The sequence below is a fragment of the Octodon degus genome, unplaced genomic scaffold (assembly GCF_000260255.1).
Source record: "Octodon degus isolate 3935 unplaced genomic scaffold, OctDeg1.0 scaffold00005, whole genome shotgun sequence".
Taxonomy (NCBI): domain Eukaryota; kingdom Metazoa; phylum Chordata; class Mammalia; order Rodentia; family Octodontidae; genus Octodon; species Octodon degus.
In genome coordinates, this window is record NW_004524581.1 from 12060073 (window position 1) to 12079180 (window position 19108).

General features: G+C 39.0%; 1 protein-coding gene across 3 annotated transcripts in view; it reads left to right on the forward strand.

Moving 5' to 3' along the window:
* The window catches only part of Mcu (mitochondrial calcium uniporter), a 203070-nt gene that overhangs the window by 9605 nt on the left and 174357 nt on the right, over nt 1–19108 (forward strand). The window contains exons 2-4 of one of the 3 annotated variants that reach the window (XM_023718598.1): nt 8454–8527; nt 9020–9134; nt 9748–9796. The exons of 1 other annotated variant lie outside the window; for it this stretch is intronic. In XM_023718598.1, coding sequence (XP_023574366.1) covers nt 9770–9796 — 27 coding nt within the window. In that variant the 5' untranslated portion in view covers nt 8454–8527; nt 9020–9134; nt 9748–9769. The remainder of the gene's footprint in view (nt 1–8453; nt 8528–9019; nt 9135–9747; nt 9797–19108) is intronic. One more of the 3 variants, XM_004623992.2, reaches the window with a different exon arrangement.

Here is a 19108-nt window from a genome sequence, read left to right on the forward strand (position 1 = left end):
ATGTGCTTGGCCAGAGGAATACTTTTTCTTTTCTTTTCTTTTCTTTTCTTTTCTTTTCTTTTCTTTTCTTTTCTTTTCTTTTCTTTTCTTTTCTTTTTTCTTTCTTTCTTTCTTTCTTTCTTTCTTTCTTTCTTTCTTTCTTTCTTTCTTTTTATCTTTTTGAGACAGGGTCTCACTATGCAGTAAAAGCTGAACTAGAGCTCACTTGTAGCCCAAGCTGGTCTGGAACTTGCATGATCCTCCTGCCCCCTCCTCCTGAGTGCTGGGATTACAGGTGTGCACCGCCATACCTGGTTTAGAGGAATAATTTTGAGTGATATTCTTTGATTTTGTTTTCTTTAACATCCCAACTGTGTAGTGTATGAGTTAATAAAGGCCATTTTAGGCAAAATTGGGCACATTCAGGATAGTATGACCATAGATGATAAAGACCTGCATATTGGCCTTACTTTAATTTGATTCCGTATTGAGTACTGATGGTCTTATTTTAGTTTTTCAATGTCTTAATTTGGGAAAATTGTATCCATTTATGGGCTACAATGTGATATAGTCAATACATGTATCTATTTTGTGGTGTGGCCTTATCTGTTACCTCAAACGTTTATAATAAAACATTCAAATGCAGTACATTTATCCACAGTCACCTGCTGTGTAAGAAAACATTGTTTCTTTTGTAAGTAGGCATTCCTAAGCATGAAACATTTCTTTGTAAAATTTTAGCAGCCTTCATTTTCATGTTAGAGATATAAATATATGGGACTCCTATTGCTTGGCCACCTCAGTTTGTTTGTTTGTTTGTTTGTTTCTTTTTTTTTTAAGAATGATTCTTTAGCATTTTAATTGACTACATACCTTAAATTGATCTTCCTTTCTTTCTTTTTTTTCCTGCCTTCCTTCCTTCCCACCTTCCTTCCCTCCTTCCTTTTTCCCTCTCTCCCTTCCTTCCTTCCTTCCTTCCTGTACTGGGAATTGAACTTAGGACCTTCGCTTGCCAGGCAAGCACTGAGCTATATCCCTGGCCCAGAAATTGCTTTATTTAGAAAGCAATCATTCTTCAATCTTCTGGGAGTTGTAGTAGATAGGACAACATTTTTTTTTATGGTACCGAAGATTGAACTCAGGACTTTGCCCTTGCCAGGCAAGTGCTTATTCTACTGAGCTGTCTCCCTGACCCTGTAGTAGATAGATATATGTTTCTTTGATAACTATGACTGTTTTCTTTAACTTTTTTTATTTTTTTACTGTATTTTAGTACAAGGTCTTACAGGGTCTTACTACATATATCGGACTTGTAGTGATCATCCTATTTTTTTTTTTAATTTTTTTATTTATTTGAGAGAGAGAGAGAGAGAGAGAGAGAGAGAGAGTGTGGTGTGTGTGTGTGGCCAGCTCAGCCCACCAGGGGGCGGGGCTGGCTGGCATGTGGTGCTGGGGGATTGAACCGTGGTCCCTGATGCTTTGCTAAGCTTGTTCTAAGTAGGTGCTTTAGACCACTGAGCCATCTCTCCAGACCGTGATCATCCTATTTTCAGCCTCCCTAGCACTGGGGTTACAGGCGCACACTACCACGCCCAGTCTCATTGGCCATCTCAGGGGGCTCTGGGGGTGGGGCCGGCATGGCACACAAGAGATTAAACCCTGGTTGCTGCTCCTGCCTAAGCAGGTGCTTTAGTCCACTGTGCTATCTGACTGGCCCTACAATTTTCATAGAGACATTGCAAATATCTGTTGTACCAGAAGAGGTTATATTTGCAGTGTTGTTGGTAAACCTTTTAAAATCTTATAAGCAGAAGACTGCTGTACCATCGCAGAATATTTCTCTTGATTATTTGAGATAGTTAAATAAATGAGGAGGTGGTAGTTGGGAGTGGGTTGTATGTGTATGTGTTTCTCACCCAAATAAAAAGATTGATGAGTATTAGGTGCCATGTAGTATACTAGAGTCAGAAATGTTTAGTTCTGCTCCTTCTTTTTTTACTTGCTGTTTGATCTTGGGCAAGTCACTTAAACTCTTTGGTCTTAATGTTCTTGTCAGTTAAGTAAGGATGCTTAATTAGGTGAACTCTAAAGGGTTTCTTTAATTATAAGATAGGTTTCATGTTTTTTTTTTTTTTTTTCATTTTATGTATTTGGCACAGGGTCTCACTATGCAGCTCAGACTCAGTGATTCTCCTGTTTTCAGTCTCCCCAGTGCTGGGATTACAGGCATGTACCACCACACCTGGGACTCAGTTTCATTCTTATATAATACTTTACAAGTAAGTTTTCTATTTCACCCGAAGATGTATAGAATCATAAACCTAGGTATCATATTTTTGTACAGTCTCATAAGGATAAGAACTTGAAGATAAACAGCCTTCCAGTTGTTTTCTGACATCTGGATGAACAGCTCACTGTAAATAGCTCCCCTTAAACAGCTTATTAGCCTTTGGTGCCACTTTCCTCTTTGTGTTGTTTTCTCTAATCCAAACTGCTGACAGAGTAGAAGAGGAGACAAAGATGTGGTGGGGAGAGAGTAGGAAAGGTGGGAGAAGGAACAAAGCAGTTGAGGTTGGAGTGTTGAAGCAAGATGGGACTGTGTATTTGTCTTCATTAATTCTAAGATGTGGACTACCAGCCTGAAACAGAAAATGTTTCTGTTTTTCTTTGTAGTTATGCTACTGGACTCCTTCATGGGAGACCTTAGAAAGTGGTTAGTTGCCCATATTATTTTATAGGCAGCTACTAGGAGTCCATAAATCCCTCCAGCTCTGTGAACAGAGCTCTGTTCAGGTCAAGCGTGTAGACTCAATCAGGGTTGGGTGGATGAGAGTTGGTGAGCTAAACAGTCCTGAAGTCCATTGTCTGCCTCCTTCAACCCTGCTAGAGAGCACCTTGTTCTCGATGCTCGGATTTGACAGTGATGGAGATCAGAGACTGTCGGGGAGGAATGACTTACCGGTTTCATGCAGCAGCTAGTAATCTTAAAGCAGTTCACATTATGCTGAAACAAGCAGGAGTCTATAAAAAACAAAGTAATAGCAGTTATGGGGAACGGTGATAGAAATATTAGGTTAAAAGCAGTGTAAGAAATTGATACAAGATCTACCAGGAATGTATTGGCAGGGGCTGGGTAGTGCTGGACACTGTACAGGAGAGAAAAGATCTATTTGAAAGAGATAATGCCAACTCTAAATTCCTTACATACATATATTTCCAAAGATGACAGACTTTTGGAGGTGTTAATTTTGGAGCCAACCTTCTGCATTTCCTTTGACCCCATTGCATCCTATATGTTGCACTGCCACAGTTTTGTTAGCTACCATGAAGCAAGACTATGGCAAATGGCCATCTGTGATTTTAAAAACTCTATTTTTTCTTTTTAAATCAGAATGTAGATGTCAGGATATTTTAAAGAAGTATTTTAAGATAGATTGAATGAGTGGAAGTTGTAAAAACCTAATGAAAAGATTGGAGCTTGCCATTGGTGGATCTTTCTTTCTTTCTTTCGTAAGCAGAATACCAGCTTATGTCTGTCTTGATCTATCAGTTTCTTTCAACTCTCCCTGATCTTTGAATGATGGTGCTAGCAGCTATTGAATAGATAGGAAAATAAATTTTCTGATCACAAACTGATAGTGATGTGTTAGATTTGCCCTCTCCCAACAGGGGACCCCAATCCCTAATGGCATGCATATATATATATAATATTTCTTTATTCTTTTTTGAAAGAGAAAAGATTTATTTTGTCTCACAGTTTCAGTGGGTTAGCCCATGGCTGGTAGCTCTCCCAGGCAGAACTGCACAGGGGGAAAAGCTGCCCACAGCCTAGAAGTCAAGAAGGTAGGGTGAAGGGAACTTGAGATAAGATTTCCAGTGACCAAACCCTTCTAACCCAACTCTACCTCCTAATAGCACATGTAGCTATTGATAAATGTGGCTTGTCAATAGAGGAATCTTCTGATGAGTGTAATACCTCCATGATCCAGTCACTTTCCAAACTAGACTTCTGGGGGACATTTTAGAACTAAACTGTAACAGAAGCTGAGGGCATAGCTCACTGGTGGATCATATGTTTAGTTCAACCCAGGCCTTCATCCATGTGTGTGCATACACACACACATACACACACACACACACACACACACACACACACAGCCCTAGTGAGTGGAAGAAAAACAAGAATTATTTCTTAATACAGGTGAAACACCCTAAGTACTTAGCAAACAAAATGCAGGAAACTAAAAGCAACTAATAAGATAGGAATTACATTTTATCAGCGAGAAATACCATTGTTTGAATACTAAATGACCAGTTGCCTTTCCCATCTGTTGTCCACTGCGGCTTGGGGAAGCCTGTTAAAAACTGAGCCACAGGCCCTTCTCCTCAGGCCCATCTCCTCTCCATTGCCCTTTGTTCCAGGGATTCTACATCCAGACACGCTATTTCTCCTGCAGAATCCTGACCCTTCTTCACCTCTTCCCCATGGGTGCCATAAATGGGGCAGGCCCTATATAATCCCAGTCTCCTTTCAGAACCCTGGCCGAGAATGACTCACTCTGGGTGACCTGGAGTCCCAGGGCAGTCCCTGTCTGTGGCAGCCTACACAAGATCGGGGGTCTTGGTGAGGAAGGCCTTCAGCTCTCACAATCGCTGGCTTGGTGGACTGGCCAGCCGTGGGTGGGAGTTGAGCTCCACTGTGTGAATCTGTTTTGCCCTTGTAAAAGTCAGAAGGCCCAGGACATGGCTCACAGAGGCCTGGAGAACAGAGGTCCTAGTAACATGCGTGGATTGGTGGTTCCGCATTTCTCCTTGAGGTGGGGGTATCTACTTAAGCTATAAAAGAGACAGCTCTAAGGTTGGGGCTTTGTCCAGGTGCCCACAGGAACTATGTGGTCAGGGGAGACTCGAGACATGGATGCTTCTGAGAACCCATCTGCACACTCTGCTTTCTCCAGCTTTCACCAAGGCCCAGTCAGTGGTGCCCTGCATCTTGCACTTCCCACTCAAGGTAGCCTGGGGCCAGGAGGGCTGGACTGTGGTGGGCAGGACCTGACAGCGGATCTAGCTTCTTTCCCCAGCTCCTAATTCCCAATCACTTGCCAAGAGCTGCCTACATCTATTTTATTCTTTTTTAGCTGCAAAGAAAATGAACTTATTTTTAAAAATCTCAGTTTTGACCTAAGTATCAAAACAAAATGTTTACAGCCAGGTGGGGTAGTACAGCTTGTCATCCCAGCACTCTGAAAGAGCGAAGCAGAATTGCAATTTTTAGCCAAACAGTTTAATGTTTCAGTGAGACCCTGTCTCAAGATTTAAAAAAAAAAAAAAAGAAAAGAAATTCTGTCACTGATTGCAAAGGTCCTGTGTTTAATTCCTAGTACCACCAGCATCACTCTCAAAGTTTTTTTTTTCTCTTAGCATAGCTGAGATGGCAAAACAGAACTTTAATATTATATATTACGCAATTTTGAAGTATTTAATGGAGAGCTGAACTTTAGTCATGCTTTCTCTGATTTTAATATCTCATTCTTTGTTGGTCTTTGATTCAGAATGAATTCAGCTTCTTAGTATAGCCAAGTGCCACAAATTGGGTGAGTTTTAAATATATAATGGCTTTCAATTTAATGGTTGCTAGAGCTTTTAGCAGTAAAAGGGGGAGAATGAAAGGAACTGTCATAGATTTCTTGCCTAAAAGGAGTATTCTGGTAATATTCAAAGTAGAGAGAAGCATGGATCCGAAGGTCACATTGCGGCCAGCATCAGAAAATCACAGCACTAGAGGAAGAAAAGACAGAGTGCCCAAATCTGTGCTGTCCAAAGGGCTCACTTAGAAAGGCCATCCCATCCTCAGGGGATGTTTTCTTTTGGGGTGGGAGGTGTACTCTGTAAGGCAAAGCATTGTGTTCAGTTAGACTTCCAAGGAGAAAAGCCTTTTGTTTTAAAATTATTGAGTATGCACAGAAGGCTGAGGCAGGAGGATCACCAGGAGGCCTACAAGTGAGTTCAAGGCCAGCCTGAACTTCATAATGGGACCCTGTCTCCAGAAACAAAAGGAAAAATTATGATGTATATTGTTTCTATAAAAACAAGTGGGCCAAGCTTGGCGCATGCCTGTAATCTCAGCTCTTCAGAGATTGAGGCAGGAAGATTGCTGTGAGGCCAGCCTGGGCTATAGAATGAATTTGAGGCCAGCCTGAACTGTGTAGTGAAACCCTTTCTCAAACAACAACAGCCACCACCACCACCACCTCCACCACCACAAACAAAAGACAAGTTAGAATAATGAATGCACTTAGCCTGAGAAATTAAATACTAATTGCTATATTCAAAAACCCTTCTTCCACCCTATTTCTTGTTCTCTCTAATTTTGTGTTTATCTTCCATGCATGTGTATACGTATGCTTTTGCTCTGTGTATATGTCTATACATGTGAATGCTTGTGTATCTATAAATCTTATGTAGTATTATATTTTAATCCCTTATTTAGAAGATATTACACTGTACATATACTGCAGTTTTTTTTTTTGTTTTTTTTTAAATACTTTGAAAATATTAGGGCCAGCCAGATAGCTCAGTGGATTAAAGCGCCTGCTTAGGCAGATGCAGGGATCGGGTTCAATTCCCAGCCTGCTGTGCCGGCCCTGCCTCCAGGGTGTGCTGAGATGGGCGATTGAGACTGGGCATGGTGGCACACACATGTAATCCCAGTGCTTGGGAGGCTGAAAACAGGAGAATCACTGTGAGTCTGATCTGTGTAGTGAGGCCCTATAGACCCTGTACTAAATACATAGTAAAAAAAAAAGAAAATACATGTGGTTCTGGTTTATTCACTTTTAACTACTATGTAGCATTTCTGTCTGTATTCCATCTATTTAATTATTCTCCTGTTGATTGAATATTTTAAAGGACAGGAAATTTTTACAGTTAGACCAAGGAATGTTTTGTCTTCCATAGTGCATGCCCTCTTTTATCCTGTTCCTGGGAGAGCCCTTCGTACTTCCCCAGTGAAGGCAAAAAAGGTTGTGTATATTCACAGATGAACAAGCATGCCTTGTGCAAAACGCAGAGCAGTATCTGCTGTAATACAGCATGCTCAGAAGGGACTCAGCTGCTGCAGCTGAAGCATGGTTTACTCTACCAAAATCCTCAGATTTTCCAATTGCTGACAAACTGGATGGAAACTTGTTGGCATTAATTCATTGTTTCTTTGTGTTTGGAATTATCTGCAGTTTGGAGACTATCTGCTTTATTTGTAAAAGACTGTGTGCCTTTTATGGTAACAAAATAAAACACTTGAATTTTATCATGGTCTTATGGAACAAGCCAGAGAAAAATGAGGTCTAGGAATCAAGGCATGTTGGTGTGTGTGTGTGTGTGTGTGTGTACATGTGTGCTTGTTTGTGTGCGTGTGTGCTTGTTTGTGTGTGCACATTGAGACATAATTGGTGTGAAGTAAAAAAATTGGTGTGAAGTAAACATTTGCTTTAATAATAAATTACCTATTAACCTATGTACTCTATATTCTTTGTAGTTATTGTTTTAAAAAAATCTCTGATAAATTTTGTTAATTTCCTCAATTTCATGCTGTTATGTTTCATTTGTAGCATCCTTGATAAGGTTTGAATATTTTTACAGGACACGCAGTGCAGACCTTCATTTGGGTTGTCTCTCCAAATGATTTGCTGTGTAGTGCATTAGCTAGAAATGCTGAGGTGGCAAGGGAAACACAGCGATGGGATGGTTTCCAGGGACGCGAGCTAAGGCAGGCAACATAAGCCAGAATTAAGAGGAAAATGTTACTTAGGCAGTGAAGGTGTAGTCTGGCCAGATAGGCTATTAACAGTGAGTATCTTATTCTAATTAAATTAAATGGGACTTGAGCAGTGTGGGCCACTAGATCTTCTTAAAAAAAAAAGTGATCAATTTTAAGCATATTAGAATTAAGGGTCTTGTAAGAGTAGTCTTTTGGCTAACACTTGGTTAGAGTGAAATATTGTCATTGCCACTTTATGCTTGATAGATTCTAGAACCTCAAGGATAATGAAAAATCAGCAGCTTGTTTGTTTTTTCTATGGTTCTGAGGGAAAAGGAAAGATATCTGTAGTAAAAGAAGAGTTAAATTTTTTTTTTTTTTATGTGGAAAGGAAACAAATGATGAAGATAATTAAGAATAATTTTTGTTTTTTCACTTGTTTTCTTGCTAACCACACAATCATGTTTTACTTATTTATAGTGTAGATTTGAAAAGAGGAGGAAGTGATATGTAGAAGGGCTTTTATGTATTTTTTTTTTGCTCTGAATGCCTTCAGGGCAGGTTTGGTTGGCTTGAGTTGTGGGGATTTTTTTTTTTTTTTTTCCTTGTTTTGGAATGATCTCTAGTTATTTTCAGACAGAACCCTTATTCCAGAGCATTGTGTGGCAAAACAAATTAACTGCATTGACTGATTATTTTTTTTCTTGTGGTGCAGTAGATCAGACCCAGGATGCTGTGCAAGCTCGGCGAAGGCTCTGCAACCGAGGTCCTCTCCCCTCCTTTTAATTGAAGGTTTCTGAGTTTTGTTTAAAACTTCTGTTGTCAAAGTCTCCTTTAACTGAAAATAATTCTGTTTTCCAATTGCTTATTAAAGTTCTATCTTTTTGTTGTTGATTTCAGAAACACAGAGATAGGATGAAAAAAATTCCACCCTTAAAAAAAAGTATTTCTAAAAGCAGTGGTTTATGAATTGTTATTCAAGATCCTGATTTTCACATCTTTTTGACTTTACCATAATCAAAGATATACTACTCTTCTGAAAAAAGCATATTATAGAGTTTTTCAAAAATCAATCTGAATTTATTCTAGGTTACAATTAATATTCTTCAAAAAGTGACCTCTTGTCCTAATGGCCACTGTAATAACTAGTAGCTAAGAATGACATGAACAGATCTTTTGAGATTTTCTTTTCTTCTTTGGCATTATATCCTGAGGTACCCATGTGAGCAGGCTCCTGAGGGTCTTTACTTTTGACATTGATTTTACTTTTTTCTGTTCTTTTAGGTCTTTCACTACCATTCCTACAGTGGTTGCAAGATACCGTTTCTTCCTCACTCTCCATGTACCATGCCAGTGACATCTTAGCTGCTAGAGTGTGGAGCTGGCCTGTGGGAGTCAAGTAAGTGCCTTTTTTACTATTTGGCATGGTTTTTGCTTACTTTGCAAAGCCATGTAGAGAAACTTCTTAAGATTAGTTTTTAAAAAGGCACTTGCTTGATCCTTGTGGGCTGGCTCTTTGCTCCAGTCTGCTGTTGAACACCTGGTAGCTAACATGGGCCTGAGTTAGTGAGGTGGCTGTTGGAGGATGGAACATTTTACTAGGCTAGACATGAAAGGATGATAGAATTGAACTTGGCTTGTGCAGTCATATTGGTGAACAACCCCTGTCCCATCCCAGAGCAAGTCAGAACCATTAGCTCAATTTAGCAGGGTATGGAAGACCAAAAATCTGCTAGTCTACACCAGCAGATTTGTATGAAAACAGGGGTGCTCTTCAAGGAAAACCAATGACTTTGACATTTATCTTACTTATTTGACTTAATTGATGGAAGAAGTCACAGTAATGGTTGACATTAATCAGGTTTGGGTTGTTGTATTTATTGCTAAAGTTGCTAAAACCTGGTATTTTACTTTTGCAGGTCATCTTATAAATTTTGCCTATATAAGTTAACGCATCCCCTGTTATGTCATAACAACCATGTAAGGGAGAGTGTTTTCCTGCTCTGTCTTAGGTATTGATGGTGTGACCTGTTCATGCAGGGGAAACTTGAACATTCGCAGGTATGTGAAGATCACAAGTCATAAGCATTTTTTCCCTGCAACCTAGTTTATTTTGCTATGAACTTATGATGTGGTTTTATAAAATTTATCTTTCCATTTGATTTTACTGTCCCCTGTTACTATAAAATGAGGCCTGGCAAACTATGGCCTAGATTGCAGCTTGCTTTTATAAATAAAGTTATTATTATTATTTTTTTTTTTGGTGGAACCTGGGATTGAATTCAGGCCCTTCCACTTACCAGGCAAGCACTTGCTCTACTGAGCTATCTCCCTGGCCCCATAAATAAAGTTTTATAGAAACAGAGATCCATTCATTTATATATTGTTTATGACTGTCCTTATACTATAAGGAGAAAGTGGAGTTGTTACTACAGAGACCATATAGTTCATAAACCCAAGATACTTGTTATCTGGTTCTTTAATAAAAAGTTTGTCAGTTGTACTGCACAAGAACCAGAATGCAAATTTTATTTAGTTATAATCTTAATAGAGTCATAGTTGGTTTAAGATAGACTTCTAAAGAGAAAACAACAAAGCCTAGACCTATGTGAAAATGTCGCTGACTAGCAAGTAAATATTTTACACACACACACACACACACACACACACACACAAACACACACACACGGTGGTACCTCAGTTCACAAATTAAATTCTCTCTGTAATTCTGTTTGAGAACTGAACTGGAGGAGAACAGAATTATCAGATTTCCTCATATGGTCAACATTGAACCCAACCATTGAATTTGATTATATATGTATGATTACTAATACAAGGAAAAGGGAACAGAAAGCTTTTTTTTTTTTTTTTGCGGAACTGGGGATTGAACTCAGGCCCATCTCCCTGGCCCTGGGAACAGAAAGCTATGATGACAGCAGGATATTATTAGTTTTTAGATTCTCTAAGGGTTTCACAGGACAAATAAGGATAAAAGTTTTAGCTAGAATATCTGGTATAGCCAAGAAGTAAAAATAAAAGGTCCCCCTGATTTTTAGATTGTAGTTAATGCAGCCTTTTTTTTTTTTTTCTAAATGTATTTGGTACATTAGTGTGACAGTTTCACTACTCAGCTAGGACTCATAGTGATCCTGCAGTTTTCAGTCTCCCCAGCACTGGAATCACAGATGTGCGCCACCACAAACCATCTTGGTGGCTGGCTCAGCATGCCCGGGGACTGGGCCAGTGTGGCATATGGTGCTAGGGATGAAACCGTGATCCCTGCGCCTGCCTAAGCAGGCGATTAGTCCGTTGAGTTATCTTGCCAGCCCAATAAGCCTTGTTTAAGGATCAGAGGGCAAACCAGCTGTACCACGGAAGCTGGGGGCTAGGTTTCCTGCCTTCTTGTCCAGTGTTCCTTTTATTAGGTTTCATATCGAATTAGAGGCTGCTTGTTTTCTCAACTAGCTGAGTGATAGTGCGTTTCTTTTCCTTTATTTCTACATCAGGCAAAGATTTGATGATTTTAACTACAAAGATACAACTGTTGGAATGTTGGCCTTACTTGAAATTTGGGTGCTTTTATTTTATAGGTTGAAGATTACTGGAGGATTGCTTCTTAATGAATCATTACAGTGTATATGCAGAAAGGTTAGGTTAGATGGAATATGGTCATAATTTTATAGCTAGAGTAAAACTAATGTATTTTTGAATCCAGCCCCGTGTGTGTGTGTGTGTGTGTGTGTGTGTGTGTGTGTGTAGGGAAAGGGAGAGAGAGGGAAGGAGGGAGGGAGAGCGAGCGAGCGAGTGTGCCTTTAAAGTATGTCTGTATTGCATTCTGAAGAGTTTAGCAAGTACATTACAATCTGAAGATTATATTGCATAGTTTTAAGTCAACATTTAAATAAAATTGTGTTTTAGGACAACCTGAGGCTTAAGGATAAATACAAAGATAGTATGCAGAGTTCCCAAGTATCCCCTTCCCCTGCCTTCTCTGTTATTAACATCTTACATCACTGTGGCATATTTGTTACAGATAGTAAACCAATCTGGATGTATTTTTATCAGCTAAATCCATACTTTACTCCGATTTCCTCAGTTTTTTTGTGGCTGTTTTGTTTCTGGATTAAATACTTTTTTTGTTAGTTTTGTTTTTTAGGTTTTGTTCGGAGAGTTGACAAATTAATTTTTATTAGCATGTTCATTGAGGAAGAAGGTGTCTGTAGGATCACCTGAAGGGTAGAATTCTGTAGTTCTGAAGTTACTGTATTTCCAAATTAAAAAAAATGTTTTGTTGTTGGTGGTGGTGGTACTGGGGATTGAATCCAGGGCGTTTGTACTGAACTACACATCCCTAACTCTTATTTTGCTGTGGAGACTTGCTTATTTGGTAGATTGCACAGGTATGGCGTGAATTTGTAATTCTCCTGCCCCAGCCTCCTAGAGGACTGGGATGACAACGTAGAACTTTGTCTCAGTAAACCTATACTCTTTTATTAATCAGTTTCCAGGGTTCCAATTAAGCATACAGGCTTACCTGAGGCAAAGTTCTCACTTGGAACACTTACATTCTGTAACATTCTTTACCTTATTGGTAATAGTAATGGCTCTTCAATTGTTTCTGAATTTTAGCATCGTCAGTGCCAGAAAAGATGAGGCATACTTCTTACTTCTAAGTGTTATTAAATGTCACAGGTCAGATTGCTGGTAGAAATATTCTAAAGCAAATTGCCTTCTTTAGGAACCCTCCACATGAACTATCCTCTTTCAGGATGCTTTTCTTTCTGAAAGTATTTGTTTTGGAAGTGAGTACCTTCTAGTGAATCATGCATCATTATCACCTCACTATAAAGACCTTAAAATATGTCTCTCTCTCTCTCTCTTTTTTTTTTTTTTAACAGAACCGGGGATTGAACTCAGGCCCTTGCGTTGCCAGGGAAGCGTTTATTCTACTGAGCCATCTCCCCAGTCCCCAAATATGTCTCCTTTAAAAATTCTTTAATTATTTACTAATGTCAAACACATGCATGTCCTATGACTCAGCAGTTCCATTGTTAGATGAATACGTAACAGAATTGTGTGTCTATAGTCACCAGAACACAGGGACAAAAATGACTATGGCAGGACTAGTAGTCCAAGTTGAATTCTCTAACTGCCTATCAGTAGTAAAATGGGTACATTCTGATACAATCACAAGGAATATTAAATGGCTAGAAAACACTACTGTTACATATAAAAATTTTTGCTTCTCACGAATATAATATTAAAAAAAAGTCAAATAGTAATCCTGCTTAGTCTGAGTCCATTCACATAAATTAAAAAAAATGAGTGAAACTAACTAAAACAGAAGTCAGGAGACTGATTCTCCTTGTGGACATCAGGGAAAGTGTTTGGAATGGGATATAAAAGGGCTTATGGATGCTATTTTTTTAAAAAATTTATTTATTTATTACATCTATTTATTGTGTGTGTGTGTGTGTGTGTGTGGCCAGCTCAGCCTGCCAGGGGGCGGGGCTGGCTGGCATGTGGTGCTGAGGGATCGAACCGCGGTCCCTGTGCTTTGCCAAGCTTGTTCCAAGTAGGTGCTTTAGACCACTGAGCCATCTCTCCAGCCCTATTTTTTTTTTTTTCAACTTTAGGTACTGATTGCATGAGTGAGTTCACCTTGTGAAAAACAAGCATATATGCTTTTCATGTGAATGTTATTCAAAGAAAAAAAGTATACAAATAAAAGCTAATGGAATTCACAATCAAAAAATTTCATCGCAAGCACTTAAGGGACATATGGACAAAAGTTGAGTGGACTAACCTTGTATATTGAATAAATCAGGCCCGTTACAGGGGTATGAAGGTTGCCACTGTGTTACTGTAGTGCTATGGTCCTATTTACATTATAAGATGAGCAGAGTAGGTGGCCTTCGAGGCTTCTTTTTACTGTTGCCAGGTTTGGGGGATGCTTCTGAAGAGGGTATCTTTTTTTTTTTTTTGAGGGTATCTTTTCTTCTTGATCTCTATTAAGTAGTCACCAAGTCAGAATGCTTGTTCATTCTTTCTATGGGAAGGACTGATTCATCATTGTGGGGTGGATGTATTGGATGTGTTAACTGTGGCGGTGCATTCTCCTTCCTTCTCATGCTTTGTTAGTTCAGTGGTGGGCTTCAGTTTTGTCTCCCTGCTTACCTTATGCTTTCTTTTGGCTTTCAAGTCATCACTTCTCACCTAACCCAAATGTAGAGTCCTTTTCCAAAATGGAGAACTTTTGTGACCTTCATACAGATTCTTTGGTTTCTCCAATTATTTGTGTTAAAATTAGTTTTTCTTTCCTCTTTTGTCAGTAATCTTTTCCTACCACCTTCTTTTAAAATTGTGGTAAAATACAAATAGCTTAAACTTTACTATCTTAACTTTTTTAAATGTACAGTTCAATATCTCACCCTTGTATTTAGTAGCTAACTCTAGTTGGAGTCTCCTTGCTTATCTTGTACTTTGTGTTCCTGTCATTAACACTCTCCCTTTGTTTCAATTCTTAGAGTGTGCCTGGCTGCTTGCTTCAACAGGGTTCCAGCTTTTTAGTGTTTCTTCTGCAGTGAGTCCCTTCTGCTGGTACATCTTTCTGTCAGGTCTGTCTAAAACCTCACTTATGGGGCTAAGGGTGTGGCTCAGTGGCAGAACACTTGGCCTAGCATGACAAGGCTCTAGGATCCCAAAGTAAAAACTAGGAAAATAAAACTTTACTATCACATTCGTAACACAAAGGCTCCCCACTACCTTTTTCAATTTAATGCAAATTGAACTGCTATATAAGGCCTTCTAAAATTGAATTCCAATTTTTCCTTCTTTAATTTTTTTTTTTTTTTTTTTTTTGTACTGGGAATTGAACTCAGGACCTTGAGTTTGCCAGGCGGGTGCTGTGCCACTGAGGCACATCTCCAGCCCATTGATAATGTTTGGATAACCAGTGACTGCTTACTATCTTTCACGTTCTTTAATTTATTTAATTTTTTTCTGAATAGTCTTTTAAACAGACTGTGGAATCAGAGGCAGGAACATTCTGAATAATTTGCCCAGACTAGTTAGTGATGGGTGGGATTCGGAGTTTAATATACAACTGCATATTCCATGCTCTTGGGTTACTGTGGACTGAACCCAGGGGCTCCTGCAGGTGAGACAGTACCTCTGAGCACCATCTCTAGCTTGTGCCCCCACTTCCAGGCTTGAACCCCTGTCTTGAACTTGAGATCCTCGTGCCTCTGCCTCCCGTGTAGTTGGATTGTAAGTTCATATAATTGTGCTTGGCTATTCCCCATGCTTTTGCATGCCTTGAATAGGCGTTACTATCACATTCGTAACACAAAGGCTCCCCACTACCTTTTTCAATTTAATGCAAATTGAACTGCTATATAAGGCCTTCTAAAATTGAATTCCAATTTTTCCTTCTTTAATTTTTTTTTTTTTTTTGTACTGGGAATTGAACTCAGGACCTTGAGTTTGCCAGGTGGGTACTTTGAATAGGGTACTTCCAAACCACCACATGCCTTCCTGCCATTTTCTGAACTTTTTCTTTTCTTTTTTTTTTTTTTTTTGGTGGAACCAGGGATTGAACTCAGGCCTTTGCACTTGCCAGGCAAGGGCTTATTCTACTGAGCCATCTCCCTGGCCCCTGAATTTTATCACTTCATACATCCTCTCCTTAACAGGCCCTTGTTTCTTTCTTGCCTCTTATAGTCTCACTCTATCAAGACCAATCTGGTCAGTGATTGTTTTCTTTTCTGCAGTTCATGGAATACTCATTAGCCCTAGCTCATGCTTTGTACTTTGACTGCCTTGAATGTGTATATCTTTTTTGTTTGTTTATCTTTTTCTTTCTGAGGAACAATTAGGCTTAGATTTTAGATTTTTAAACCCAGAGGAAAGGACTTGGTTTATTGATTTTCTTTTTGCATCCCCTTCAGAGCCTTCAATAAATGTTCAATAAATATGTGTGTTGGGTCAGTTGAAATGATAATAGAACCCTTCACAGCTGAAGATATAGAAGGTACATTTAAGACTTATTCTTATGTTTTGAGTTTCTTGAAGTACTTTGTAAGTCCAACTAGCAGTCTTATTTTCGAACTAGGAATGAGATGATGAGGGTAGCATTATACGTTATTGTTGTTATTTTGGGATGGGGCAGCTGTGGACTCAAGCCGTCTTCCTGCTGTAGCCTCCTGAGAAGCTGGGACTACAGTGTTATGCTACCAAAACTAGAGTTAGATATTGTTTAAGGTTTGGTAACTATTGCCATGTAAGGGCTCAGATCAGAGCAGATCTTTATGTCCAGAGACCACTGTATTTACCTAGATTATATTAACAGCTTCCAAAATCAGTCTCCTCTTTTTTTCCTGTCCTTTCTGATGATAATAGAACTCAGCTGTAGGATGGGGGACATCAGCCTGAGACTCTTTCCCTTAGCTTCTGATCTCAGAAAAAAGGCAGGAGGCTTCAGGTGGCCTGTGGTGGTCATAATCACCCAGGCCTGCGGCACGAGGAAGCCTCTCATTTGCAACATGTGCCTCTTTTCCTGGTGTAGTTACTCCCACACTGGCTGATTCAGAGTTCTAGAATGTCCGACATCTGCTCTCCCTGTGGAACATTCAGCTCTCCTGATCCCCATCTGTGTCTCTCTCCCCTTGCCGGCTCTATCCTTGCCACAGTGACCTCTGGGCTGTTCCTCAAGCATATGAACGAGGCACCTGCCTCACGTGTCTTTGCATGTGCACCTTCCTCTGGTGAAAATGCCCCCTCAGTATGTGCAGGTTTGCCTGTTTCCCGTCTCCCTCAATCTGCTCGACTATTGTATCTTCCGTAAGATTTTCCATGAACTTTCTGAATTCATTTTTAAATTTTTATTGGTTGTTCTAAGATGATTTCTAATATACCCTACAATATTTTCTCATCTGTCTGATGTCTTGCTGGAGTGATGTATCACTGCTATTTCTAGGCAGTGTTGTCTGTGGGTGGGATAATGGTTATATTTTCTGTTGAGACTGAAAAAGAAGCATTTTAATTTTATTGAAATGAAAATATCTCTCACACATATAAGTAAATCAGTTTGGGCCTGTTAGTAATTGCAACTTTAAATTTCTTTTCTCTTTTTCTTTTAAGCATGCTTGGGATGGAACCCAAGGCCTTGTGCATGCTAGGCAAGAAGACTACTACTGAACTATATCTCCAGCCCACAGCTTTAGTTCCTTTTCACTTGAGCTCCTTAGGAGGAACTCAACAATATTATGATTAGTCATATATTTGGTAATGTGAAAATAATAAACTGCAAATTTGTATATTTTATCAAAGATCAAAATGGGTTTATGAGAAATTTTTCTGTATAAATTTGTTTTCGGTCTTTTTTGAGTCAGGGTTTCACTATCTAGTTCAGGCTGGCCTTGAACTTACTTTATAGCCCATGCTGATCTCAAGCTTGCAGCAGTCCTCTGCCTCAGCCCCCTGAGTATGTAAATATTAAAATGTATAGACTCTAGCGTAGCACACTGATTTATTATAATTAAAAAGTTGTATGTTTTCTCATGAATCCATTGCTGCTTTATTTTTTTCTGTTTCTATTTTGTTAAGAAAATTTCAACTTCCATTTTACTTGGTGTAGGCAGAGTCAATACTACAGTGCTGTGGTAAGACCGAGTTATCCGTATTGCTGGCCCTGTCTTCCCTTCCTCTTTGCTTCCCTTTCTCTTTCTCTTCTTTTATACTTAACTGTCTAAACATAAAACTGGTGAAAACATGATTGCCAGAGTTATTTTTAAAGAAATTAATCTTCCAAAGGTAACCATAGCACGTCTTTTTTGGTTTTAAGTTTAATTAAGAAAAAGCAAAAGATTTTGTTTTTTCTTTTTGGTGGTGCTGGGGATTAAACCAGGTCTTCACCCAGGGTAAAGCAAGCACTGTCACTTAGCCTAGTTCAGTGAGTTTCTTTTTTATGGGAGCTGTGTTACTGTTACTTCTCTGGGCGACATTTTAACTAAAATTTGTAGTCTTTCATCAAAGTTACTGAACACTGGGGAAAAGATACCTTTCCCTTATCCATATTTAATTTATTTTGTTACTTTTGTCTCCAGAAAACATTTATTTTCCCTAATTGGTTTTTTTTTTCAACTAAAATTTAAAAACCTGTCAGATACATTTGTCAAAGGCAACAAAGGTAAACTTAGTTTTCTTTTCATGTGTATTATACTGTTTTTCCCCCTCTAAAATACTCAGAATTATGTTTTATTGGTTTATTTATTTTTTGCATTTCCTGGGTATTGAACCTAGTGTATTTGCACTGAGCCACGTCTCCAGCCTTGTTTATTTTGAGAGAGAACGCCTCACTAAATTGTCCTCACTAACCTTGAACTTTTGATATGTTTAGGTCAGCCTCCCCACTGCTTGGGTTACAGGCCACGTCTACCCTTCTTCTTAGATAGTCTTGCTGATATTGTCCAGTCTGGCCCCATCTCGTGGGCTCAAGGTCCTTCCCTGCCTTAGTCTTTAGAGTTCTGAGACTGCAGACATGTGCCACCATGCTTGAATTATTCATTTTCAGAAGTTTTTCTTTCTGTGGTAAAAAATTTAAATTTCACAGAAAAGTTGAATTATAGAGAAAAATCAGAAGAAAAATACTATTCAGAGATAATCATTATTGACATTTTTATGTTTCCTTCTAGATCTCTTTTTATTGAGTTTACCTAGTTTTTGCTAAAAGAATAGTTCATCTTTATTTCAATATAAAACCATGTAACTGTATTTTTCTTCCTTTGCTAAGCACTATCCAAAACTTGACAAACTTAAGATATACATTTAATGTCAGCATAAAGGAGTGTTTAAATGATTTTTTCTCTTTCTTTCTTTTTTTTTCAGTACTAGGGATTGAACTCAGGATCTTGCATTTGCCAGGCAGGTGCTTATGCCGCTGAGCTATCTCCCTGGCCCAGGAGTGTTTAAATGTTAAGTGTTATGGCCCTATAAGTGTTTGTGGGTTTCTTTTCTTTGGTACCAAGAACTGAACTCAGGACCTTGTCCTTGCCCCACACGTTTGTGCCGCTGAGCTATCTCCCTGGCTCCCATAAGTGTGTTTGTAGCATATTTTTCAAAATAGATTTTGTGGTGTTGAGTGTGTGGCCTAGTGGTAGAACACATACTTAGCATATGTGAGGCCCTGAGTTCAGTCTCTAGCACAAAAACCAATCACAAAACAAAATTGATTGGATGGCGTATCTGAGAATGATAAAACAGACATTTCCCCCCCTTACCTGATTTACCTATTGTGTTACTGTAACAGAATTGGTTACTGCCGTGACTGTGTTTTTATACACTGGAACGACAAGCACAAATTACAGTACAGAT